Source organism: Diceros bicornis, chromosome 4 (genome assembly GCF_020826845.1).
Source record: "Diceros bicornis minor isolate mBicDic1 chromosome 4, mDicBic1.mat.cur, whole genome shotgun sequence".
Classification (NCBI taxonomy): Eukaryota; Metazoa; Chordata; class Mammalia; order Perissodactyla; family Rhinocerotidae; genus Diceros; species Diceros bicornis.
Window position 1 is genome coordinate 60,468 of NC_080743.1, and position 26,817 is coordinate 87,284.

General features: G+C 41.3%; 1 protein-coding gene across 2 annotated transcripts in view; it reads right to left on the bottom strand.

Moving 5' to 3' along the window:
- C4H1orf87 (chromosome 4 C1orf87 homolog) overlaps positions 1 to 22,689 on the bottom strand; it is a 73,967-nt gene extending 51,278 nt beyond the window's left edge. Inside the window, exons 1-3 of one of the 2 annotated variants that reach the window (XM_058538167.1) lie at positions 22,634 to 22,689; positions 21,490 to 21,622; positions 7,368 to 7,602 (exon numbers count right to left, since the gene is read on the bottom strand). In XM_058538167.1, the coding sequence (XP_058394150.1) occupies positions 7,368 to 7,602; positions 21,490 to 21,596 (342 nt within the window). In that variant the 5' untranslated portion in view covers positions 21,597 to 21,622; positions 22,634 to 22,689. Of the gene's footprint in view, positions 1 to 7,367; positions 7,603 to 21,489; positions 21,814 to 22,633 lie in introns of those variants that run through there. The other variant, XM_058538166.1, reaches the window with a different exon arrangement.
- Between the last annotated feature and the right edge of the window lie 4,128 nt (positions 22,690 to 26,817).

The window sequence follows — 26,817 nt, forward strand, 5'->3', positions numbered from 1 at the left end:
TATGGTAGTTCTTTCTTATTGTACCTGCATTTTGAGTCACAGTTGAGAAAAATTTTCCCTCACCTCCAGATTATAGGGGAAATCACCCATTTTTCTGGTACTATTGTACAGTCTTACTTTTTTCCATTTACGTCTCTGATCCATTTGGACTGTATCCTGATATACATCACATATATGTATAATACATGAGGAATAGACCCAATTTAAAATTTTCTCTTTGGCTGTCCTATAATCCCAGCGTCACTTATTAAAAAGTCCATATATTCCCTACTAATTTGTGATGTCATCTTTTTCATACACAAAATTGCAGTGTGCCATTATGTCTATTTCTCGATTTTTCTTTTCAATTCCACTAGTTTCTTATCTATTACTGTGCCAGAATCACACTATTTTAGATACAGAGACTCTACGTTTTATATCCGGTGATGTTAGCCCTGCACCCATTGCTCTTCTCTTCAGGGTTGTCCTGACTATTTTTGCTTGTGTGTTGTTTGAAATTAACTTTATAATCAATTTGACTAGTTCCAAAACAAAACAAAACAACAATCTAAACTATTTTTTTTGGAATCATATTAAATTTATAAATTACATCGAGGACTGACATCTTGATGTTGTTAACCTTTTTCCCATTTTTTATTGTAGTAAAATACACACACAACATAAAATTTATTATCTTAACCATTTTTAAGTGCACAGTTCAGTGGTATTAAGTACATTCACATTGTTGTGCAGCCATCACCACCATCCATCCATAGAACTGTTTTCATCTTGTGAAACTGAAACCACATCCCCATTACACAATAACTGTCTATTCCTTACAGGGGAATTCCTCCCCCCAGTTCCTGGCAGCCACCATTCTACTTTGGGTCCCCATGATGGGACTACTCTGAGTATCTTGTATAAGTTGAATCATACGGTATTTGTCTTTTTGTGACTGGCTTATTTCACTTAGCAAATGTCCTCAAGGGTCATTCATGTTGTAGCATGTATCAGAATTTTTTTCCTTTTTAAGGCTGAATAATATTCCATTGTATGTATATACCACATTTTGCTTATTCATTCATCTCACACTGGACATTTGGGTTGCCTCCTCACTTTAGCTACTGTGAATAATGCTGCTATGAACATGAGTGTACAAGTATCTCCTTGAGACCCTCCTTTCAATCCTTTTGAGTATATACCCAGAAGTGGGATAGCTGGATCATATGGCAATTCTATTTTTAATTTTTTAAAAAACTGCCATATGCCATACTGTTTTCCACAGTGATCGTACCATTCTACATTCCCACCAATAGTGCACAAGGGTTCCAATTTCTCCACATCCTCACTAACAATTGTTATTTTCTGAGGTTTTTTTTTTTGATAGTAGCTATCCTAATGGGTATGAGGTGGTATCTCATTGTAGTTTTGATTTCCATTTCCCTAATGATTAGTGATGTTGAATATCATTTCATGTGCTCATTGCCATTTGTATATCTTCTCTGAAGAAATGTCTATTCAAATCCTTTGCCCATTTTTAAATCGAGTTGTTTCTTTTGTTAATGAGCTTTAGGAGTTCTCTATATATTCTGGATATTAATCCCGTATCAGATATATGATTTGCAAATATTTTATCCTATGCTGTGGGTTGCCTTTTTACTCTGTTGATAGTGTCTTTTGACACACAACATTTTTTAATTTTCATGAAATCCAATTTTTCTATTTTTTATTTTGGTGCCTGTGTCCTGGGGTCAGATCCAAGAAATCATTGCCAGATAGAATGTGAAGATTTTGCCCAATTTTTTCTTCTAAGAGTTTTGTAGTTTTAGATTTTATTTTTAAGTCAAGGATCCATTTTCAGTTAATTTTTGTATGTGGTGTTAGGTAAGAGTCCAATTGCATGCTTTTGCATGTGGAGATCCAGTTTCCCAGGACCACTTGTTGAAAAGACTTTTTTTGCCCCATTGAATCATCTTGGCACCGTCATCAAATATCATTTGACCATATATATGAGGGTTTATTTTTGGACTCCCTATTCTATTCCATTGGTCTATGTGTCTGTCTTTATGCCAGTATCGCACTGTTTTGATTATTATACCTTTGTAGTTAGTTTTTAAATCAGAAAGTGTAAGTCCTCCAGCTTCATTCTTCTTTTTCAGGATTATTTTAGATCTTCAGGGTTCCTTGAGATTCCATATGATTTTAGAACAGGTTTTTATATTTCTGCAAAAACGTCACTGGGATTTTGAAAGAGATTGATGATTCAACTTTTTGTGTACAAGAACATAGCATGCCTTTCTATTGTTCAAATCTACTCGTGTCTTTTAGGAGGGTTTTATATTTTTTCTCATAAAGATTTGGACATTTCTTGTTAAGTTTATGTCTAGGCATTTTATTTATTTATTTAGTTAATTTAGTCATTCATTTATTTGCTATTGTAAATGATATCTTCCATTTTATCCAGTTTATATACATATATGAAGGCCATCAATTTGTATTTTGATGTTATAACTCTGTTTTGCCAATTTCTCTTATTGTTTTAGTAGTTTTTTCATTAGCTGCTGTGAGATTTTTTATATGTATAATCTTATCATCTGAAAAAACTGAAAACAGTTTTTCCTCTTCTTTTCTAATTATTGTGCCTATAATTGCTATCTATTGGCTAATACCTCCACCATAATATTAAAAATCAGTGGAAATAAGAGGTACTCTTGACTTCTTCCAGACTCTAATATAAAAGCCTCTAGTGTTCCTCCATTAAATAAGATGTCAGCATTTTGGAAACAAAAATGAACAAGACAAATTCTTATTTTCAGGGAATTCACAGACTCATGAAAGGAGATAGATGAGGAAACAGCCTACTTTAATAGCATAACAACATCCAATGGGATGTGCCCAGACCGACGTAGAAGCACATTAGGAAAGGCACTTACTCAGTCTTGGTGACCAGGCAATGATGCTTCTTGGTAGAGCTAATATCTCATTGAGACCCTAGTGTAGTGAGGAGTTAAATAAAGATGGAGGGAAGAGAATTTCACACAAAAGGAACAGCATGGGCAAAAGATAAGAGACAAAAGGAACAGAGCTATATATGGGAAAGAGAAGTTAGTGGAAGGTGGGGTGGAAGGGAACAGGGAGTGGACAGAGTTGGGTCGGAATGGTAAGTCAAGGAGTTTGAATTTTATGCTGGGGCCGTGGAGAGTAAAGACTGGTGTCAATGTGTCAAGTAGGGGCTACACCAGAAGTTCTTCCTACAAGAGGCAGTGTGTGTATCCCTGCCCACGGTGTTGTGCTTTGTCAGGTGGCTTGATTGGCCGATGGAGTGTTGATGGATATGACACAAGCAAAGACTTAAAATGTACTTGTTTCCATTACCAAGAGAAGAACTTGCCTTGAGGAGCCTGCTGGATTCAGAACAATAAGAAAAACATGGAGCAAACCTGAGCCAAACCTACAGTCTGGAACGAAGCCTAGGAAAGTCCAACTGAAATAATTAAAAGCTGTGTTGGCTGCAGATGTGAGCAAAAATGATTGTTGTTATAAACCCCTGAGTATCGGGGTGATTTGTCACACAGCAGTATTATTACAATAGCAGACCAACACGGAGAGAGAAGCATGGGAAAGGAAAGCCAGTTTGAAGACAATTAAAATCCTCCTGCTGAGGTATAAGGGTTGTCTGACTAATATGATGGCAGAGGAAACAGAAGTAAGAGGACATTTGTGAGAGACACAAAGGAGGCAGAATTTAAAGGTCTCAGGGTTGAGTGGGATATCAAAGTCATGGACAGAGAGAAGGACAGCGTGCCCAGGTTTCTTGCTGGTGCAGCTGAGAGAGCTGTGGGATGGTTCTGCATGACGCAGACCACAGGAGGAGGAACGGGATTGAAAATTCTGCTTGACCAGGTTGGATCTGAGCCACCAATGCGCAGCCCAGAGGAAATGTCCTCGACATCTGCTTTCGTCATCAAATGAGGGTAACATCACGTGCCTTAACCAACCTCACAGGTTATTGTGGAGAACAAGCAAGTTAAAACACACAAAAGGGCTTTAAAAAGAACCACTACTGATGTTTAATAATCACCAGTGATTATTAAAATTAAAGCACTAACATTTTCATTTTCATGCTGCCAGATGTAAAAAGCACGCTCTAATTTTATTTTTGAAACTGTGCTACTGAGTTTGTAACTACTGTGCTAGTCACACATTCTTTTTTAATTTCTGAGAGAAGCCAGAGCTGATGCTTCTAAGAAACAATAAACACATTTTTTCAAAGACACGTAAGGAGCAGAATTTGGAGACAAAGGATCCTAGGGCTGGCAGTACCTGTGAGACTCTGAACTATCATTTAAGCTCTCTGGACCTCTCATTCTTCATTTGTGAAGGTAAGGTTTGTATTTGTTGATTTCTAAGATATTTTACTGTTCTCACATATGTGAAACCATGGCTTCTCTTAACATTTTCAGCTTTACCTACCTCCTACTAACAATACTCTTCAAACTTGATCTGTAATTTAGAAAAGAGTCTCCCACTTGCCTGTCCTCACCATGTTAGCTCAGTCTTGATCAGCAACTTCTCTTTTGGAGCAAATTCAGCTGGTCCAGATTGCCTGTTAAGTCTCATGCAGGAAAGCTTATTTTCATCTATGTGCAAGGGATAAGGATCTAGAAGGAGTTCTGATTTGTTTGCTTCTCTCGCTGTGGCAGGATCCATTTACCACTTAGTCAAGGTGGTAATGAGAGTCTCCGTACCAGGCAACTGTGGCTGCCATCTGGCAGGCCAGCACCTGCATTCGGCAGACAGAACCAATTAGTCAGGCCCCACACCTCCCATGAGGCCTTGCTGTGTTGGTGGCTGGGTGTCAGTCCTACTGAGCCTCCCACAAGAAACCTCATTGAGTTCTGGGAGGGGAGCAGCAAGTCATCTCCCTCTGGCACTACAGAGCTAGCAAAGAATTCAGGTCATGGAGGTCCAAAAACAGCTCACCCAATGAACATTCTGCCCACTATAACGGCTGACACAGAATCTATACCAGGAATGGGAAGCTTGATGTGGTTGGGTAGCTTCAAGAAACAAATTTCCATTTATAAGAGGAAAACTAGAAAAGATTTAAATGCCATCAATAAGGGATTAGTTAAAGAGACATACTATGTGCACAAAAAGGAAAGAATACAGTTTGGTGATTAAGGACCTAGAACCTAGGCTTCAGTTGTGGCTCTGCCTCTCCTCAGCTTTACGATCTGGGCAAAGACTTGACCTGTTTGTTTCTCATTCCTTCATCTATGAACTGAGATGGTAACAATTCCTACTTCATTGGGTGCTTAGGAGTAATGAGTTAATTGATATATGTAAAGAGCTTAGAGTAGTGCCTGGCACATAGTAAATGCCTTCAGGTGTCAGCTCTGCATGTGACAACTCAGACAATAGCTCATAGAGCTATTAAAGATCATGCTTGGGCTGGCCCCGTGGCTTATCGGTTAAGTGCACGTGCTCTGCTACTGGCGGCCCGGGTTTGGATCCCAGGCGCGCACCCACGCACCGCTTCTCCGGCCATGCTGAGGCCGCGTCCCACATACAGCAACTAGAAAGATGTGTAAGTATGACATACAACTATCTACTGGAGCTTTGGGGGAAAAAAAGGAGGATTGGCAATAGATGTTAGCTCAGAGCTGGTCTTCCTCAGCGAAAGAGAGGAGGATTAGCATGGATGTTAGCTCAGGGCTGATCTTCCTCACACACACACAAAAAAATAGTAAAGATCATGCTTATGATGAACTTTTGAAGCAGGGAGAGAATTCTTGATATAAAGTGAATCGAGCAGGATAACAAAGAGAATACACATAATGATTCTCATTCTATATCTATGCATGGAGGAAAGAAGAGAAAAAAATATACCACTATTTTTCTTTCGTTGTGTTTTATTTTCTTTGTATTTATATTCTCCCTCCATTTTCCAAAATTTCTACATGCATATATAATATTTTATAATTAAAAAATCAATAAAAATTTTAGGAAGAAAAGAGAAGTGAAGAAAACCTGGGTAAACATCTGGTCTACACACCTATGAGTCACTTTAACTTTTCTGAGTCTCAGTTTTATTGTCTATACCACAGTGATAGAAATAACACTGGCACCTACCTCATAGGGTTAATTCCAAGGAGCAAATGATAACATTTACCTGGAAGCCATCAGTCAATAATAAAGTGTTTTACACCTATAATATTATTGCCAAGGTCATCCGTGGGGAGTAACAAGAACAGATATGTTAATGACAGAGTTGAAATTAGGTAAAAGCCCAGAGGTCCTTAGAAGTTCATAATAGATTATTTCATCTCTGCAGATGCACTAGTCCTGCTCCAACCAGGCTTAATTCAAGGACTCATTATGGGAAAGCCAAAAGAACACACTAACTGGGGGTTAGGGGGCCCGAGTTTCAGCGTCGGCTGTGCCACAGACATTTGGGGAAGTCACTTTTATTCTGGACCCTAGTGTTCAACTAAACCTTGCAGAGTGGTCTGAGTCCACTGGTGGGCTGCTAACCACTCCCAATTATAATCTTTGCAGAGTTCTTATTAGCAAAAGATTACAAATCCATAGGCTTTTATTTTCTCATATGTCTAAAGACTAGGTAGATGTGAGTGAGTTAGCAGGGCTATTAAAATTATAAACTAAAAATAATCATGTTAGAGTTTCCTGCAGACTCTAATTCAGTATTCTACTAAAATATCTGTCTGTCACTTAATGCTTGGCAGCACTGCAAAATTCCTATGCTATGTATCTGTTTAATTACAATTTCAGCAAATTTTGGAAATGGTACTTTGTCATCAATGAATCATTAGTTTTGTCTTGATTTGGATCCAGTTTCCAATTGCTACTATTCTTGTCTTTTAATTAAAAATTACTAATCACTTAGATTCATCATAGTCAAGTTAGCTTGTTGAGGATTGTTTGGTTGATTCTTAACAGAGTGCAGTGATATATATTTCTATCAAGATAGTTTTGGGCTGATAATTTTTTGATATCTAGACATGGTTGCATTGGATTTTGAAAATAAATGATGTCTTCCTGTAATGTTAAAGCAGACAGACCCTCCCCCACACACACACCCCAAATCCGCATGTACGGTAACATTTATCACCGTATGACCGTTGCTGCGTTAGCTGAAGATATAGTAGATTGACCAACTCAGTTGGTGGTCAACAAAGATGCAACATATAAAATGACCTCAAAATTCATTTTCAGATTGAAAAAAATTAATTCTAATTCTATCTTATGCACAATATACTAATTATCATCAGCACAAGTGTGTGTCAGTGTGAATCTACGTTTCCAATCTAACTCTGAATTTTCCTAGTCAGTTACCAAGAAAAACTTGAGTATTTGTCACTCACTTTGCCATCCAGAAATCTGCTACTGAGTGCTCCTGTTGGGAGTTTCTGGTTGTTCTCTGGGTTCTGGTTTTTCTCCAGATGCTTGCTCTCCTCCACATCATCTGGGTCATGATCAATCGGATGGTCAGTGGGATTAGTAGCAGCTGAGGGGTCTCCGCTCATCTGCCCTGCATTACCAGTCACAGATCCCTGGAGCACTGTTTGGGTTGCTGCCTTCAAGTTCTCATTCTCCTTGCTGTGAAGAAACAGTTTTACACTTTGTTACTCCCAGGGCAGACTCTGCATGCAAGAGGCCAGCATAAGAAACGGAAGGTGTTCATCCGGTGGTATGAACAGCAGTAACTCCGCGTGGTGGATGAAGAAGTAAACGTCGATTATGTGTCTCTGGGTCATTTACAGTAGAGAGAACCTGTTCCTTATACAAAGGCAATCTACCCATCTGCTCCAAACCCTTAGTGTAAGCAATGGCAGGTCAGAAAGGAACTGGAAAGATTATCACACATCTCACCCACAAGTCTAACAGGTATTTTCAGTGTTTGCAACCAGAAAAGGCAGAAGTCAAAGCAGTCCGCCAGCGCCAGCTCTGTTCTCTGTCTCTCCTCAATTGCCTCACCTGGAGGCTTTTTTCTTTCCTCAGTCCTTCATTTAAGTTTAATATTAAATAGGGAAAAGACCATGAAAAAAAAAAACGTAGAAATGATTCAAAGAAATGCAAATAATAAACAAAATTTAAAAAATTATTCAACCTTATTTAATAAGTAAAGACTTACAAGTCAAAACAATTAAAAGGCACCATTTTAAATGTGGAAAACTTTTCTGAAAACAAGAAACAAATGCTAATGGCCACAAAAATAGACATAATTCATATCGTGTGTGACTTGATGAAACCTATTAAGAGTCAGGAAGTTGAAACTCTTTAAGCTAGCAAATCAATTTTTAAGGTGGAGCATTACGGGGAAAAAATGCAGAAAAAGAAAAATTTAAAACTCTAAATATTTAGCAATAGGTGGATAGGTTAAATATTTCATTCTATGTTCGTATGATGGACTGTATAATAGAACCATTAAAATAGTCAAGAGTAATTTCAATGACACAAGAAAATGTCCATGCAACTCTGACATCCAACTATCTACTGGGGCTTTGTGGGAAAAAAAGGAGGAGGATTGGCAATAGATGTTAGCTCAGAGCCGGTCTTCCTGAGCAAAAAGAGGAGGATTAGCACGATGTTAGCTCAGGGCTGATCTTCCTCACAAATAAAAAAAAGAAGAAAATGTCCAATTATACAAATAAGTGAAAATATAATTGCATGTATGTAATACGTGTGTTTATGTGTGAGAGTACATAGTACATCTAGAAGGAAATATGCCAGAAATAAACAGTAAGTATCTGTGGGGAGTAGAACTCATGATATTACATTATACACCATTACATTATATTATATCATGCTATATCTTATAAAAGTATTATTCCAAATATTTAGATGAGAAAATATTATTTTATAATTAGGAAAACTAAATTTCAAAATAGGTATGCTTTGTGCCTAGAAGGCATTCTATAAATTCTAGCTGTTACTATTGATACAGTGGTAAGGATTCATTTTAGAGCATGTCATGTTATCTGAGCATAAATCAACTGCTCCAATAATGACTGATTTGAAGAAGGCTAAACCATAGGCAAAGATTTGAATGTATATGTGTTTTTTACAGTAATCCTCTTGGTTGTGGTAGCATGAGAAGGAAGTCAGGCCTAGGAAAGAACTCTGAGGAACACCTATATTTACAGAGGAAAGAAGAGCCCTAAAAGGAGATTTAGAAGAAATTCTCAGTAAGGTAGAAGGGAGATCAGGAGTGTGGGGTTTTGGCAGCAAAGTGGAGGATGTTTCCAGAGAGAGGGCATAGTCAACAGTGTCAGGGCCTCCTGAGAAAGATAAGCTCTTAGAAGTGTCCACTGAATGAAGCCATAAGGACGGCATCAGGAATCTCGATGAGGGGAGCTTCAGCGAGGTAATGGAGGTAGACGCTAGACTGAAGTGGGCTGAGGAAAGAGAAGGGATGAGAAACTGAAGGCAAGTATAAAGACCTTTGTGAAGAAGTTTGGCTGCAAGAAGGGAGAAAGATGGGGTGGTGACTGGAGTGCAATAGTGCAATGTGGGTTTTGTTATTATCACGTGGAAAGATAGTCTGAACTTGAACACATTTAAATGCCCATAGTGAGGAGCCAACTGAACCAAAGAAGAGGAGAGGATATGGTTGATGACACAAGATGACCCTGACAAAAAGAGATGGGGTGTCATTGAGAGAACAGAGGCAGAAATGAACCTCAGTGTAGTGTAGTAGGGAGATAGGTGAGTACGTAGGCAAATTTATTTTTACGTTTGGTGACAGAGTATTGATCACATTGCTGACAGCTTGAATTTTCTCTGATATATAGGGTGTGGCTACTTGTTGGATCTCAAGGGGGAAGTGATGCGGTAGGAAGTCTGAATTAAGGGCTGGTGGCTTGAAATAGCTGCTATGAAAAGCGGAAGAGAGCTAATCAGAAAAAGAAGGAAGGTTGGCTGAGCACAGCTGCGTGGGCAGTGAAGGTTGGTGACCACGATTCTGTGGCATCATCTGGGAGGCTGCGTGCTCTCCTCTAGGACTGCCCAGTGGCCCTTGTGGAGATGCAAAGAAGCAGCTAGTGGGGCTCATCCAGGGCTGGGGCTTTGCCAGGCGGGTGCAGTCGAATGACAATAGAGCAAGACAGAAATATTAGAAGAAGAGAGTATATTTAACAAATAGTTCTTGCCATGAGAGAAGATGCATAACACATGGTCCCCGACCTCAAGAAATTTAACTTCATTTGGCTGTCCAAAAATAACACAAATAATAAAGTTAACAACTGGTACATATTTGCTTCTAGAAGTCAGACAGCTAGCTCTTAGATAGTGGTTACCTTTGGGGGAAGTGTAGAGCCCAGAAGGGAATGCCAGGGGGACTTCCGGGATATCCATACTATTTTGTCTTTTGATCTCAATGTTTTTTGCACGGGTGTATCATGTTTATGAGAAGTCAGAGAGAGTATACTTAAGACATGTGTACTTTTATGTATATACATATATTTCTATAAAGTGTTCATAGAAATTGGTATAAAATTTACATAACTAATATGAAACATAATTAGCATATAAATAAATGTCAAGTGAATGTTGAAAAGAATAGAGCTATTTGAAGTTCGTAACAAAGAGAAACAACTACAGTCTGCAATGGTTGCAAAAATAACAGTATTACTGAGCGTTTAACTATATGACAGTCACATCACAGCCATTTACAAACACTGGTTTATTTAATATTCAGATCAACCCTACAAGGAGGTACGCATATTATTCTCATTTGGGGATGAAGGAATTAAGGCTCAGGGAATGCATGTGATTTGTCCAACTCTACGTGGCTTTTCAGTAGCGGAGCCAGAATTTAAACCTAAGTCTACCTGGTCGCACAAGTTTCTTGTGCCAGTGGTCAGGAGAAGATGCCCGGAAGTTTGGGATCATGTGAGGAGCGGAAAGTTGAGGAGGCGGCAACCAAAGCAGGAAGTGAAGGATCTGAAGGCGAAAATGGACAGCGAGTTAACTCCTCTGGATGAAGGCAAAGAGACAAACCTCCTTGCGTTAATCACCTTCAAGACTCTTTGTGGGCAGTCTCAGGACAGAATTGCCCGAGAAATGTGAACTGTATCTGCTTGTCTGCTAAAACAGCCACCGTAGATGTAAAACCAAAAATAACCTGTTAAATCTGTTCAAAGTAAAAGCTGTTTTTTAAAAAAACAAACACAGCACCTTAAAATTATCATGAAAATGACTCCCCAGCTGAGAAACGGCAGTTGTTTGTTGTTGGCACAAACAATTTGTTAACACACATTGGTTGTTAGGCTGTTCACAGACTCACGGTCCTTTCTTCTAGGCTTGTGTGCGATCTACCTGCTGTACGGAAAACTGAAACTTGCCATTTCAAAAGAAGGAAAAAAATGCCATCAACACCATGTTGGAAGCAAGACACAGCTAGCTTCCTCATATGTATTTCTGACCTCAGCTGCTGCTCGCAGGGACGCTGTGAAGAGTTCAGTGTTATCCGGGGACTTACTGACTGACAAATAAATGAGGAGAAAACTGTCCAGGGTTCCCTCACCCACACTGGGCTCTTCCTGCAGACCAACCCTTCAGTGCCGCCCTTCACGAGGGTGCAGAGTCCAGGGTTGGAAAGAAACATTGTAAGGGTGTCTAGTAGCATCCTCTGCCCACAGCAATGTAGAGCTCCCCCGTTGGCCCCACCTCCGTGTAACTCCAGCTCCCCAGATCTCACATTTGATTTAGATTACACCCCTGCCGAGAACATCAAAGTCTCAGATGGAGGACCCAGGAGGCTAAGTGAAAAGGTCACCAGATGCCATCTTAAAGGTCTGCCAGCTTTGGCAGTGGCTCAATGCCACTAATTTCCAACTGTGTACCATCTAACAGGCCCCAAACACTCTGGAGAAAACAGCCCAGGGTGTGCCAGTGCCGTGAATGGGGATCTAATTTCAGTAAATGAAAGCATGTTCTTATTTGGAAGTAATAACAGATAATCAACACAACCAGTCTTTTCTTTTTAAAAAAGACAGCAAAAAATAAAATGGGACTGAGGAGGGGAATGCAGCTGATGTCACCACAGCCCACGGGGAGCTGAGATGAAGCCTGTGCTAATGCAGCATGCTACTGTGCTGAAGAGCGAGGGGTTTCTTCTTTTTCTTTTATGCCATGGAGCCATATCAACCAACAATATCACCTATTATTATAATAGAAATTTAGTTTTCAGAAAGATTTGAAAAGTACGTTAACTCCCAGACCTACGCCTGAACAATTTCTGTCACTGTAATTATACAAGCTGACGTTCTAAATGCTTATGTGTCAGCTACCATGTGTAAATTCTTTCATGTTATCCTAATAATCCTGAAAAGTGGTGTTACTGTCACCATTGTTCAGACGAGAAAATGAATAATCAGGGAGGTTGAGTAAATTGCCCAAGGTCGCTTTGCTAGTAAGTAGAAATTGAGGACTCACACCCAGGTGTGTACAGCTCCAAAGCGTATACTCCTTCCTCTGCATTACCCTCAGTTTACACCATAATATACAAACTGTCCATCTTAGCAGAATTTTGATTCTCTTTTAAAATGTTAGTAAAAAATAACATACAAAGACATCTAGTTCGTCTTCCCGCCTAGACCTGAAGCCCCTCTGCTGAACACCTACTGGCCGCCATTCAGCTTTGGTTTATAACCTTCCCAGGGACACAGAGTTCATTACATTCCCAAAGTTACTCCCAAAGTACCCCATTTCTATCTTCATAACGTTGATGAATGTTGACATCAATGAAAATCATCAGTTTATTTTTCAGGGCATTTGCACTACACTATTTCACAGAATAAAAATAATTTCTCAAATTAGGGACATTGTCTGCAAAATCAGCAACTAATTCCATCAGCAACTGTTCTGTGGTATGAGGTGCTTTTAACCTACAGAAATCATATCCCAACAAATCTGCTCTTCTGCAACCTTCTTCTCTGAGACGCAGTTCTCCAGCCTTAGATATGTTCACACCGTGGTGTTTCCTTCTGTCTGAGTGTCTCTTAGCTATGCATCACCACCTTCCTAGTTGAGGTCATAGTGGGCACCAATCTACTCACTGTCTTCAGACTATGCCGTCTCAAATTTATAAAAATAGTGTGATAACTGAAAAAATAGAGTATGTAAAAGAGATGTGAGACCACTGAGGAATTTCAAACCAAATCTGCTTAAGGGGGATGAAAATCGGTCCATGAAGGAAAAGACATATAAAATGGAGTTGAAAGAGAAAATAAGAGGTGGAAAAATATTCCAGATAGGACAAAGGGCTTGTTCTTGGAGAAAATGACAGTGGTTCCTAACCTTTGAACCTCAGACCACCTAAGGTGGATCATAACCATGCAGGATGCAGGATAATAAAACAGATACTAGGATCACTCTGAGCTCATTAAATTGGAATTTCTGAAAAAGGACAAGAAAGTTTGTATTCTTAGTAAACATCTCAGGTGATTCCTGTGTACACTAAAGTTTGAGAAACAATGGCATAGTGAATGAGAAAGGAAGGTTTTTTTCCCATAATTGTGCAGAATTCACCCATAATTTCAGGCAGTAGGTATAGTGGTTAAAGACGTGAACCACCTATCCCTCAGGCCTGATTCTGAACCCTGGCCCCAAATATGACTTGCTATTTGACTTGGGCAATTACTTCACATCTCTGATTTTCAGTTTCTCATCTGCGAGTTTAGGAAAATAACACTTATCAGGATAAGATGTATAAAATATTTGGCACCGAGCCTGCTTGTCAGTCAGCCCTTGACAACTGTTGTTTTGTGTCAGTCATGAGGTAAAGTGCGATCTCCCTCATCACCAAGTTCGGGAGGGATGCTCTTTCCTCTGGACCCCAAATCTTTCTTTAATGACAGGCAAAACTAAAGTTCAAAAGATCAACGTTTTGTAGCACATAGGAACTGAAGAAAACCTATTTAAATAGATAAAAAGAGAGATAGTTAATGTAACCTATCCGGCCACCTTGTTATTTACTAACAGTAAATACAAGTTCTAAAAATCACCCACTTTAAAAAACAAAGCATGGGGCCGGCCCTGTGGCCTGGTGGTTGAGTTTGGTGCGTTCCACTTCGGCAGCCCGGGTTCGTGGGTTCAGATCCTCGACGCGGACCTACATCACTCGTCAACCATGCTGTGGTGGTGACCTACATATAAAATAGAGGAAGATCGGCACAGATGTTAGCTCAGGGCTAATCTTCTTCAAGTGAAAGAAAAAAAAGAGGCGGATTGGTAACAGATGTTAGCACAGGTCGAAACTTCCTCAGCAAAAAAAAAAAAAAAAAAGCAGATTAATTAATATTAAAAAGCTGCTCTGATAAAGCACAATTCTTTGGAATCATTTTCCTTAATTTTACAGAAAAAAACATAACATTGTTGCATCACAATGTCCTCAGGTGTGTCATACCCAGGAGCTTTGCAGACTGTGCCATTTTTAAATCTTTGGGCCAGCCTTCTTTGGCTGGAATTTAATGTCATTTGCACTTGTATTCTCTCCTGTGTTGCTTTTGCAAGTCAAAGCAAAATGATTGTTTGCTTTTGCAAGTTGAAGCAAAATGATTGTTTTGCAAAAGTGCCTGGCCTCTTCACCAATTATCTCAGTGCTTTAGGGCACAGTCTCAGAGCCAGAGGATGCAGCACACACAGTCCTCTTCTCTCTGTGCCACCCCCTGGATTCACCCACATGGTCTCTGGGAGTGGGGAGCAATAATTATTGCTGTGTTATTTTGTTTAATTAGGGTTGAACTAAATCAGGAGTATATAAGCAAATCACAGATTTTAAAAGTGTGCTATAGGCAAAGGGGGAGGGATGAACCGGCAGAGCACAGAAGAAGTTTAGGGCTGTGAAACTACTCTGTAGGATGCTGTAATGATTGATACATGTCATTATACATGTGTCCAAAGTCAGAAAGTACAACAGCAAGAGTGAATCCTAAGGTAAACTATGGACTCTGGGTGATAATGATGTGCACGTAGGTTCATCAATTGTAACAGACGCACCGCTGTGGTGGGGATGTTGATAATGGGGGAGACTATGCATGTGTGGGGGCAGGAGGTATACGGGAAATCTCTATACCTTCCTCTCAAGTTTGCTGTGAATCTAAAACTGCTTTAAAAAAATAAAGTCCTGAAAGCAAGTGTACTATACAAACACAAATCTGTGCTTTCTCAAAATTAAAAGTGGTTAAACTAAATGTGGCAAGGTACTATATTATCTCTTTATAGAAATTTTGCATATATATGCACAAGAACTTATATTTTCTTTTGCTTTAAAACCGAACTAGGATTATACAGTTTTGTAATCTTTTAAAAAATTTTCCAGTTGACAATATAACGTGGATATCTTTACACATCAATACTTAGGTATCTGCAAGACATTTTAAATGTCTAAACAGTATTTCACTGTATAAATATACAAGAGCTTATTTAACTAGTCCTATATTGTTGGACATTTACTGTTCCCAAATTTGACTAATTTAGTATTGCTCTTCTGCTGGGCATGTTTCTTTGCTCCTTGTTCCTTGCCTCCTTCTCCACCCCAGCAGGCTGACCTGTGTGGACTGATCAGCTCTCGTTTCCTCTGATTCTGGCTGGCTCTGGCCAATGGGTAGCCCTCACCGTTGCTGACTCTCCCTACAAGGTTACCTAAGCTATTTGTGTCTCTTGCCCAAAGATCACCACTTTTCTCAAGGTGGCCTGAGCTACAGAAAGCTTCCTCCTCAAGGACATTCCCCTCCTCTCATCTCTGCAGACAGAGGGCTGGTGACAGCCTTGCAGCCGCCCGCCCAGATTCTTGCACTACACCTCACAGTTCTGCTGCTCCCGTAGCCAAACCCTCCCCGAATTTGAGTTATATATAATATAATTATAGTATAATATAATTATACCTATAACAGATTATAATCTGTTTCCTACTGGACCCAGACTTGTACCTGCTTGTGTAAATTTTTGAAACCAATCCGTTATATCCATCCATAATTATTTCCGCAGACTTGATTGAGAAGGAGATTTTATGCCCAAGCACATGCACTTTTAAGGCTTTTGCTAAGTATACTTAAAAGTGCTCATTGCATGTGAGTCCTCTTTTTTCTAAATCCTGTCAACCCTGGTATTCCCATTATAAAAACATTTCCAGTTTGGTTGGTAAAAAACATCTCACTGCAGTTTAAATTTCTTTCATCCACTCAGGCTGAGTGCCCCTCCCACACATAGCTGGTGGTCATTTCTAGTTCTTTCGTGAATTGCCTGTCTAGATCGTTTGTCAATTTCTGAAACTGGACTTCTCATCTTTTTCCTATTGATTTGTAAGAGCTCTTTATACATTAAGAGGATTAATTTTTTCTCTGTCACATATGTTGTAAATAGTCTTTTAATACTACTTTTTATTATATTTTTTGAAGTATAGAATTTCAAGTGGTAAAGTAACAACTTTTACCTCATGTCTCAACATTTAGGACCACGGGCACCTATTTGTTATAGCATCAATCTGGCATCACTCATATAATGCCACACACTCTTCCTTAAAGATTCATGCCCGTGTCTTGTGTTATAGGCACATGTCCAGAACAGTGCCTCACACTTCGTTACACTCTTCACAGTGCCTACAATAATAATGACAATGATGGTAAACCCATCCTACAAGATTAATAAAGAACCAATTTAATGCGGTGGAAAGCACATGAGAGAAGCATGATTCTAGCATATGACTTCTTCACTTTGAACTTGTGAAAACAGAGATACAGTGTGTGCTATGACATCACTCCACTTTAAGGAGAGACTGAGTTCATAGGTATTAGGGTATTATGTAGATTATATAGCAAGAAAGGCAATAAACAAAGATAAGGTATTATGATTAGTTATTTCTTTTAAAAAGATGGATAAGTAGGGTACTTGAATTTTTAAGTCACGGTTTATCCAGGTTTTAAATAGGTACTATCACTGGTCATTGCTACCGCCTGCTGCCTGGATTACGATTATGACACCCTAAATGGTCTCTCTCTTTCCACTCATGTCTTTCCCAGTTTATCCTCCACACAGTGGCCAGAATCATCCTTTAGAAAGCATGAATTTGATTACATCCTCCGCTGCTCTCAATTTTCCAATGGCTTCCATTCCATGTAGAACAAATCCCAAGTTCGCACCGTGGCCAACACGGCCTGCGATCAGAGCCTGCTGGCCTCTCTGACCTCTTTTTCTCCCCTTTGTTCACGCTGCTCCACCAACACTAGCCTCCTTGCTCGTCCTTAAACACACCAAGAGGCTTTATGTTGGCTGCTCCCTCTGCCTAGAAGGCTTTCTTCAGATATTCGCACAGTTTACTCTCTGTGGAGGCACAAGGATGGTGCACACCTGTGGTGTCACTTGGTGTAGGCTGGACCTCGTGGGCAGGAAGCAGCAGCTTCACAGGTGCCCTGCTCTCTGGGCACTGTGCTCCCAGAACGGGATGCTGGCCCACTTGTGTGCAGCAAGCATAAGGTGGCCTTGTCAAAACACCTGCTTGGGCTCCAGGTGGTTGGCTCAGCCGCTAGGAAGTCAGAGGTCCAATATCTAGAGAACTTGGGGCCTGTTGGAAGTTGCAGCCTCTTCTTCTGGGGAAGGAGAAGGAAAAGAAACTACTAGTTTTATGGAAAGTTGGAAGCCGGTGACCACGTCCACTGGGATGAAGTCTGGGCCAGTCTGAGCCAGCTCACTGCTAGCTAGCCATGGATAATTCTGGCTGCTTGTCTCCACACAGTCTCACTGCAAATGCTCAGAGAGGCCTTCTGGGAACACCCCTGGTGACTCAATACACCCTTGTCATCCTCCTCTATGTTTCCTCTTTGCATTATCCTTACTTAACGTCCTTGTTTATCTGTTTGTCGTGTGTCTCCTATCACTGGAACATTAGGTACATTGCTGTATCCCCAAGGCTTGGCACTCAGTAGGTGCTCAATTAATGCTTGTGGAAAGGATGTTGATGGAATTCCATATATGCATTAATTTCTAAAACTGTTGACATTAACACTTTAAAAAAGTTCAAGACAAGTCAAAAAGAATGTATTACTGTGAAGGGCTTTGAGGGATTAATAAATGACAGAATATGGGCTCCAAGAGAGTCACATGGGAAAACACCAGAACTTTATATTTCTTGGCTATAAATATCAATGTACATTATTACAAATATTTGCTACCCTTTCCCATAAAAACTTGCAGTCAGCTTCCCTTGTGCTTAAAAACGCTACACCAACAGCGATGTAACTGTGGAATGAGTGCTTTGGGTCACTGATTCTTGGCATTGAAAGGAACTATAGAAGCCAACTTTATTCAGTGGAAGCGTCTCTACTCACAGGAGTTTTTTGAAATGGACCCCATTCCTCTTCTATTTAACAACTCAATCCCCAGATTCTATAAATGTCTGCCTAGGCCACATTTCATACCCTGAATCTTCCTTAATGCCATACCTTTAGTGCCCACACTTTTACTGTGCCAGGGTCCCTCCTAAAATGTGGCATCCAGAGTGAAGCTCAGTACTGCACAGGTGACACGTCCAGTTCTGAGTACAGTGGGCCCCTGTGTCCCTTTATCTGCTGGACTCCCTGGGGTCATGTGGAGCTCAGACACAAGCGTAAGGGGAAACACTCCTCTTTATCCTGTTCTCTGCTCTTCACTACCACCACACACTTCTGACCACCAAATGCTGGGGGGTTTCTCCACACCCAGCAACTCTCCAACACACCTGGGTGTCCTACAATTCAGCTCAGTTCTGATATTATCTACCTGGAGGTAGCACAGACCCCACAGGTTAAGGGCTCAGTCCCACATGACTGCCCCGCTCCCTTCAGATGTGAATAGAAAATTCAGCTTCTGGACCAATTGGCCACAAATTGGGGTTCCCATGTCCCTCTCCTTGGGTTTGATTAATTTGTTGGCACAGCTCACAGAACTCAGGAAAACTGTTTACTTAATAGATTATCCATTTACTATAAAAGGTTATAGCTCAGGAACAGCCAGATGGAGGGCGCATAGGCAAGGCATGTGGGAAGGGCACAGAACTTGCACGCTCTCTCGGCACACCATCCTCCCAGCACACGGATGTGTTCAGCAACCTGGAAGCTCTCTGAACCCCATACTCTGGGGATTTTTATGGAGGCTTCATCACATAGGCATTTTCAATCACTAACTCAATCTTCAGCCCATATTCCCTTCCCTGAGGATGGGGGTGGGGCTGAAAGTTCTAAGCTTTTAATCATGGCTTGGTCTTTCCAGTGACCAGACCCCCTCCTGAAGCTATCCAGGAGCCCACTGAGAGTATCTTCATTAGAACAGATGACACCCCATCACCCAGGAAATGCCAAGGGAGGCAGAAGCTCTGTGTCAGGATCCGGGGTCAAAGACCAAATATTACAACAAAAGATGCTCCTAGTACTCTTATCTCTCAGCAAATTGCAAGGGTTTTAGGAGCTCCAGGCAGGAACTGGGAGCAGACACCAATATATATATTTTTTTCAATTATTTCGTAACAAGTAAAACCCAAACATTTATTCCATATAATCACTTACGTGTAGTCTTCTCTAAAGAAAGTCTTTGCATATACCTCTGCTGATTTCATCTTGTTGGTTTTAGCTCATTTTCCTGCCAAGGCTCCCCAGCATTCTACTACCTACATGTTTACTGGAGGGATTTGTCTGTCTTCCTTCAGTTGTGGGCTAAAAACTGTTGACTAGGAACAGAGTCACACCCAAATCCTCTCAACCTCCCCTTCTTTTATTTCCTGGATTCTGAAGTTTAAAAGTAAAGAGGGAAAAAAAGGCATCTTCTTATAAGAGAAAGGGAATTTTCCCCTATTTAAAAGGCAAACACTCTTTTAGGAACCCATTAATCTCTGATTTCCCTGGAAAAGGAAGGGGTTGGGGATAGAAGGGACTTAGCAAACACCCTTAGAGAGGAATGGAATTGGTGGGAGAGTCATGTCATCTTCCCGGGAGGAGGAGAACTCAGCAGGTGTCTGAACTGATCTTAGTGACTTCTCTTGACAGTGACCAGGACCTGACCGGGGATCTGGGAATAGCCACTCATCACAGTGTCTTAGTTCCTCATCTACAAAACAGACATAACCTGCCTCTGTGGCATAGAACGTAAAAGGATTGACAAGTATTTCATAGAAAGAGAGTTGATTTTCCTATAAATGTCTTCTATTCTTGGAAAGATGTGCTTCAATAGCAACAGTAGAATCACTTATGAAGCATGTTGAATATACTACTAGACACCGGAAAGGTGTTTTGCATAATTTTTCTCATTTGATCCTCACAACAACCCTACCAGATGCATGTGTTTTATCCCCACTTGATAGATGTAGAATCTGAGGCCAGAGATGTTAATAAACTTGCTCAACGTCAAGAGGCCAGAAAGGCACAGAGCCGGGATTCAAACTCTCATCTCTCAGCTGTACAGGGATCCCAAATGCAGGACTCAGGGCCTGCGAAGCTCACCTCCCACACCATGGCAGACACTACTTTGGAACCTCTCGGGGCTGACAATACTGATGGTGGGGAGGTCAAACGAATTTGCCCTTAGAAGCCTATACTCCAGAACAGTGGTCCTGATGGCCTCACCTTCAGAGATTCTGATTCAATAGGTCTTGGGTTAGACCCCAAATCTTTATTTTTAAGGATCCTCCAGGTGATTCTGATGATAACCAAGTTCAATATCCACTGTTTTCTGCAGCTATATTCAATGAGGCCAGATCTCTTTTGTTTGTTTGTCTGGTCTGTGGGTTTCTGAAACAGAGGACAGAGCTAAGGACATAATTTTAGGAGGGGAAGGCAAATATTGACTAGTTGCTATTTATGGAAGGTTTACTAGATGAAAGGCAGGTCTAGTACTTTCTTTCTCTCTTGTGAACCACCAGAACTCTGGAAGGAAGAGCTAGTCATACCCTTCTGTGCCAAATACCCAGTGAGTTTTAGAGACACACGAGTGTCCTCCCTCAGATGTGACTGTGATGGGCGTGGGAGGGAAGAAAGTTCTCTTAGTCATGCTCCAAGAAGCCTCTGCTTGGAGTATTGAATACGAACAAGAGTAAGTAAAAAATCTTACAATTTATGATCCAGTGTTAATCCTACTCCTTTAATTCATAACAAATTGTCTAACAAGCTTCCTCCCTCCCCCACGGGAAAATTACTACATGTGGTAGATCACAAACCTGATGAGGAGAAGCAGCAATATCCCATTAATATTTATAATGTCTCAATGCTTATATATCCCACCTATTTGGAAAATCAGCCCAAGTAATTAAGGAGTATGGGGAACCATAAAGATGAACAATATCGGGAAAACAGTGCACATATGCAAGTTATCAACACTATTTTGCTTCTACTGTTACGTCTTAATGACTTAATTTTCCATGGATGGTATTTTTTACATGTAAATTTCTAGATTAAAAAAAAAACTAAAAACTTCATTATTATCCAAGCAAAATAGATATGTTTCAAACAGCAAACTTACATCTTTGGCTTCTCCACAAGGTATCGAAAGTGTTTACTTCCGATGATTTTCACCACCACCTCGGGCATTGCCTCTGATCCACGGGGAGTCTTCCAAACTGATGACATGATTCTTCCAGAAGCTCCTTCAAATCCTTGGGAGTGGAAAAGAAGTAAATCTCTCCCTCTTGACTCTCTACTAGGCAACTGTAGCATTCTTGTCAATAGTAACAAGAATGATACCAGCAAGACTAAGTACTTTACCTGTAGTGTATCTCATGAACAATCCAATAAGGGCGTGAGTGAGAGACCTTCATTACTGTTATCATCTTTGTCTTACAGTTGAGGGAACAGGCATAATGCAGTTATGTAACTTATTCAATATCACATAACCAGTAACTGGCAGGTCTGGAATCCCACCTAAGAAGTCTGCAAACTGGTCTACTGAGCCATTTGGTGACTCTCCCTTCCTGATATCAGATGGCATTCTTGTGAAGTCAGAAAGGAAACCAGGACTTTAGTGGGGCATAGGAAGGTCTTCTATTCAGCTCTGATGCTCAATTTCCCCTGCTATGAAACCAGGATAATTCTAGTTCTGCTCTTGGGGACTTAGAGTGAATCCAATGAGATAATGCATCTGAGGAAGCATTATACATAGGAAAGAGGAATTCTTGTTGTTGTCACTGCTCTGTTTTGGCAACAGGCCAATAAATCAGAAACTGAGATCCCGCACTAGATAAGCAGGTCTGGTGCCAAGGGGAACTCAGAAGTTCTGTAAACCTGGCCCCAGGCTGACCACTCCCTGTCAGAGCCTCTCAGAGATGGAAAGGCCTTTAGAAACCATTCTAATCCAAATGCTAGCTTTACAGATTGGGACACTGAGGCCCAGAGAGGGTGTTATTTGAGGAAGGCCACACAGCGAGTAAGAGCAGACCTGTTTCAGTACTGTCTGAGAGCTAGAGCAGGATTCTTCCAGACCCCAGCTTCACTCGGTGTGTGGTCAGCCTGAGCGCCTGCCCCGCGAGGGTGGCCCCATCCAGCCGGACCTGAAACCTCTTTGAAACCCTCTGGAAACTTCAATGACCAGAATCTGTGTTTGTGGGGTCCCCTCTCTGCCCAGCAGCTGCGCGCCAGCCCTTCCCGGAGAGAACAGGGGGCGGTCTTACCGCAGAGGCGCTGTTTCCCCACCGGGCAGCACCGCGCGCGTCCTGCTCTCCCCAGGAATGACCCGGAGGCCTGCGGGGACCTGGGACCAGGGGTGGGGATGGAGCCGGGCGTCGGGCCAATCACGGGCCAGGCCGGCGGGGAGGCTCTCCAGGTCGCCAAGGACGCAGAGGGGGTTGCCGGGCGGGGCCCAGGTTTCCTCCACCTGCGGAGGCTTCCCGGCTGTTTGCTGGATTCTGTGCTCCGGCGCTTCCTGAGTCCCGGGAGCGCCTTTCTGAAGCCCATCTCGCCCCTCTGGGTGGTCACGCTTGTCTTGCTTTTTCTCCTAAACTTCATTTCTCTTTATGAAATTGCACATGGTTGGAATCTTACACTTGGTTCAAATCCAGCCTCCTCCACTGTGTGGCTTTGGACAAATCCTTTCTTTTCCCCGAGATTCAGTTTCCACATCCGTAAAATGTGAAAAAATAATAACATGGATCTGAAGGTAAGTTGGTGACAAAATTAAATAAGAATATAAAAAAATAATAATTTTGAGAGCCATCCATATGCCAGATCTCTTATTTGAGCCGGATCACTATTACCTTATAAGTTAACAATAACCAATAAAATAATTTTATTTCTATTTTAAAGATTAAGAAAAACAAGGCTTGGGGTGATGAGAAGTTGTCCAAGAGCCTACAGAGGCAATTGACAGAGCCAAGCTCTGAAAATAGCTAACCCAAATATCCAGGCAATTTCTACTATGCTGAAAGACTTCAGCAAATGTGGGTAAAGGCACTTCAAACTGACCCAAAATGGTGTTGCTATTTCCATCAGCAGCAGCAGCCCAGCCGTCCATAGGCTCTGCCTCCTCCTGGGGGGCGGGAGGTGGAGCCCGGCTCCTCGCCAATCACAGGGTCAGGCGGCCGCCAAGGACGCAGAGAGCGGGTGCTGGGCGAGGACCAGGGGCCCTGTGGTCCGACTGAATGGGCTCCAGCACCCGCAGCCCCAGATGGAAGATGCACTCAGCTCCCTCCAGGCTCACTCTCTAGTGGGCAAGACACACCTGCACTTTCTATGGTACACAGAGTGCCCTGGGCGTAGAGGACCAGGGGCAGCTTCCTTCTCACGCTCCAGTCCAGCCTTTACGTTGTTGCCAGATCAGTCTTCCCAAGGCACAACTCTGAGAAGCCCCCTCCTGCAGTCAAATGTCTCCAAGGGCTCCCATCAGCCGTGAGGGTGGAGAAGCCATAGTCTTCTAGGATGTCTAACTTGCTCTCCCACCACTTCTTCCAGGCTTGCTGTACTCCATCCAGCCCAGTCTGCTCTTTGGCCTGAACCTGCCTTCCATTCTTCTGCCTTTGTGCCTTTGTTCATTCTGTTCCCTTGGTCTTCGATACCCTTCCATTTCCTTATTGTGTCAGTCTGCTGTCCATTCTTTAAGTTCTATGTTAAATGGTGGAGAGTATGCACCTTAGAATCAGATACCTTGGGTTCAAATCCCAGTTCTGCTAGTTTAATGTGGTATTGTGCAAGTCACTTAACATCTTTGTGTCTTAGTTTTCTCTTCTGTGAAATGAGGACTTTTTGTGAAGATTGAGTGAGTTATGTAAGTAAGGCACTTAGAACAATGCTTGACACACAAGGAGCAACACAAATGTTTACTATCATCATTATTATAATTATCTGTCAAGAAGCCAAACCAGATCCTCCATGGTTTCTCTGCCCTCTGTATAATTTGTGGTTTCTCCTTTATAAAATGTGTCTTTCTTTGCCTGATAGTGTGACTCTTTGTTTACATTGGTTGTCATATATTCCTGAACCATGCTTGTGGTAGCTGAATAATGGCCCCTGAGATGGCCACCTCCTAACCCCTGGAACCTGTGAATGTTACCTTCTATAGCAAAAGAGACTTTGCAGATGTGATTAAGTTAAAGATCTTGAGATAGGGAGATTATCCTGGATTATCTAGGTAGGCCCTAAATGTAACCACAAGTGTCCTTAAAAGAGGGAGGCAGAGGGAGATTTGACTACAAAAGAGGAAGTAGGAGATATAACTGGGAGCAAGAGGTTAGAGTGATTCGAAGAGGGGGTCATGAGCCTAGGAATGCAGGTGGCCTCCAGAGCTAGAAGAGGCAAGGAAGCAGATTCTTCTCTAGAGCCTCCAGAAGGAACCAGCCCCTGCCGACCCCTTGACTTTAGCCCACAGAGACTGATTTTGGGCATCTGGCCTCTAAAACTGTAAGAATAAATTTGTGTTGCTATAAACCACCAAGTTTCTGATAATTTATTAGAGCAGCCATAGTAAATTAATGCAATGCTATTGAAGGACTCATTTCTTCATAGAACTGATCACACTCTATGGCTTCAGTAGACCAAGCAGAGTTCTTATAAACGACCCGTGTACAGATTTGGAGGCAGAGAGGTCTTCTATCTGTTGAGGTTACTAAACTGTGAGGATAAGGTGTTGAGGATGTTGGTAGATATCTATATCAACACTTACTGCCTTATTTCAGTAGAAGAGGAGGAAGCCAGATCAGAGCTGAAAGGCGATAAAATCAAAGAGCCTGGATCCAGCTATGCCTGAAGCTTAGATTCTAGAATTTGCAAGCACAGGAGTGATAAATTTCCCTTTTGCTTAAGGTGTTTGGAGATGGGCTTTATTAATCTTTACCCAAATAGTCCTGACTAATATAGAGACTCTTAAACTTCAAATTGCTAAGGTTTATATATGGTGTGCACTTAACTGATCGAATGGCATTTTAAGTTTCACTGTAAATTCTGTTATAAAGCTTGAAGGAGTAAATTGATTTTGATCAAATCAGATATTCTACTTAACATTATCCTTTGAGCTTATCTTGACTTAAAAGTTTTATAAATGCCGACTTGAAACATAATGGTATTGGAGGGAAACTTTGCACTGTACAGCTCTTCTATCAGTTTAAAGATATTCAGATGAAATTTGATATATTTTTTCAGACCCAAAGGAAACTCTGCTTTGCCATTTCCCAGCCAAATGACCTTGAACAAGCAGTTTAACTCTTTTATCTTTAAGGTAGAGACAAACAATAATTACCATAAAGATTGCTGTTAGGATTAGAGATAACATTCTCAGAGCCCCTGATATGTAATAAACTTCCAGTAAGTTGTATTTTGTTTATAACAATAGCAGTTAGCATTTAGTGAATATTTATTCTGTGCCAGACACTGTGCTAAGAGCTTTCCATTCACTATCCTGTTTAATCTTCACAACAATCTTATGAAATGAAGACTATGAATATCTCCATTGTGGAGGGTCTGGCCCAGTGGCATAGCAGTTAAGTGTGTACACTTCGCTTCAGCAGCTCGGGGTTCGCCAGTTCAGATCCCGGTGCAGACCAGGTCTGGGTGCAGACCTACGCACCGCTCATTAAGCCACACTGAGGCGGCGTCCCACATAGAGCAACTGGAAGGATGTACAACTATGACATACAACTATCTCCTGGGGCTTTGGGGAGAAAAAAGGTAAAAAGCAGGAAGATTGGCAAAAGATGTTAGTTCAGGGCCAATCTTCCTCAAAAAAAATGAACGAAAATCTCCATTGTGGAGATAACTAACCTGAGGCTTAGAGAAGACTACCTGCTCCAGGAAGCATCAGACCTGCACTGGAAATCAGGTTGTCCGACTCTAGAAGCAGCCTTTATGACCACTGCCCCACACTGCTCTGTGGACGTCAGTTAGCCGTTGTTGTTGTTATTACTATTATTAATGTTAATGTGCTCATCGTCTTTGATTTAAGGCTCTAGGTCCCTTAGAGAGTACAGATTCTATGACAGAATTCTTAAGGAGGAGTAGCCCTTTCTTATCTGGGATTTCTACTTCACACTCTGCTTTATGAACTGACATAACCAGGAAGCATCTCTCCAGTGGTTTATATTAAAGGAGGCAAAACAAAAAGCTATGCAATGAACAACGTCTCTGTGAGATTAAATACTGTGGTTAAAACTGCCTTCCTTGAATTCAACAGCTTTAGATTACGAGTCACCAGAGAAAGATTCCAGAGAAACATCTGCATCTGAGAGAATCAGCTCTCTCTTTTTTTCCCCAAAGAAAGATTAATAGCTGTAATAAGAGGACCAAAGAATGCCCTCTCCTAAAACTTCCTGATTTTACATTTACCACCAGACAGACTAAGGAAGAGGGGAAAAAATTGTCTCCAGTGTTT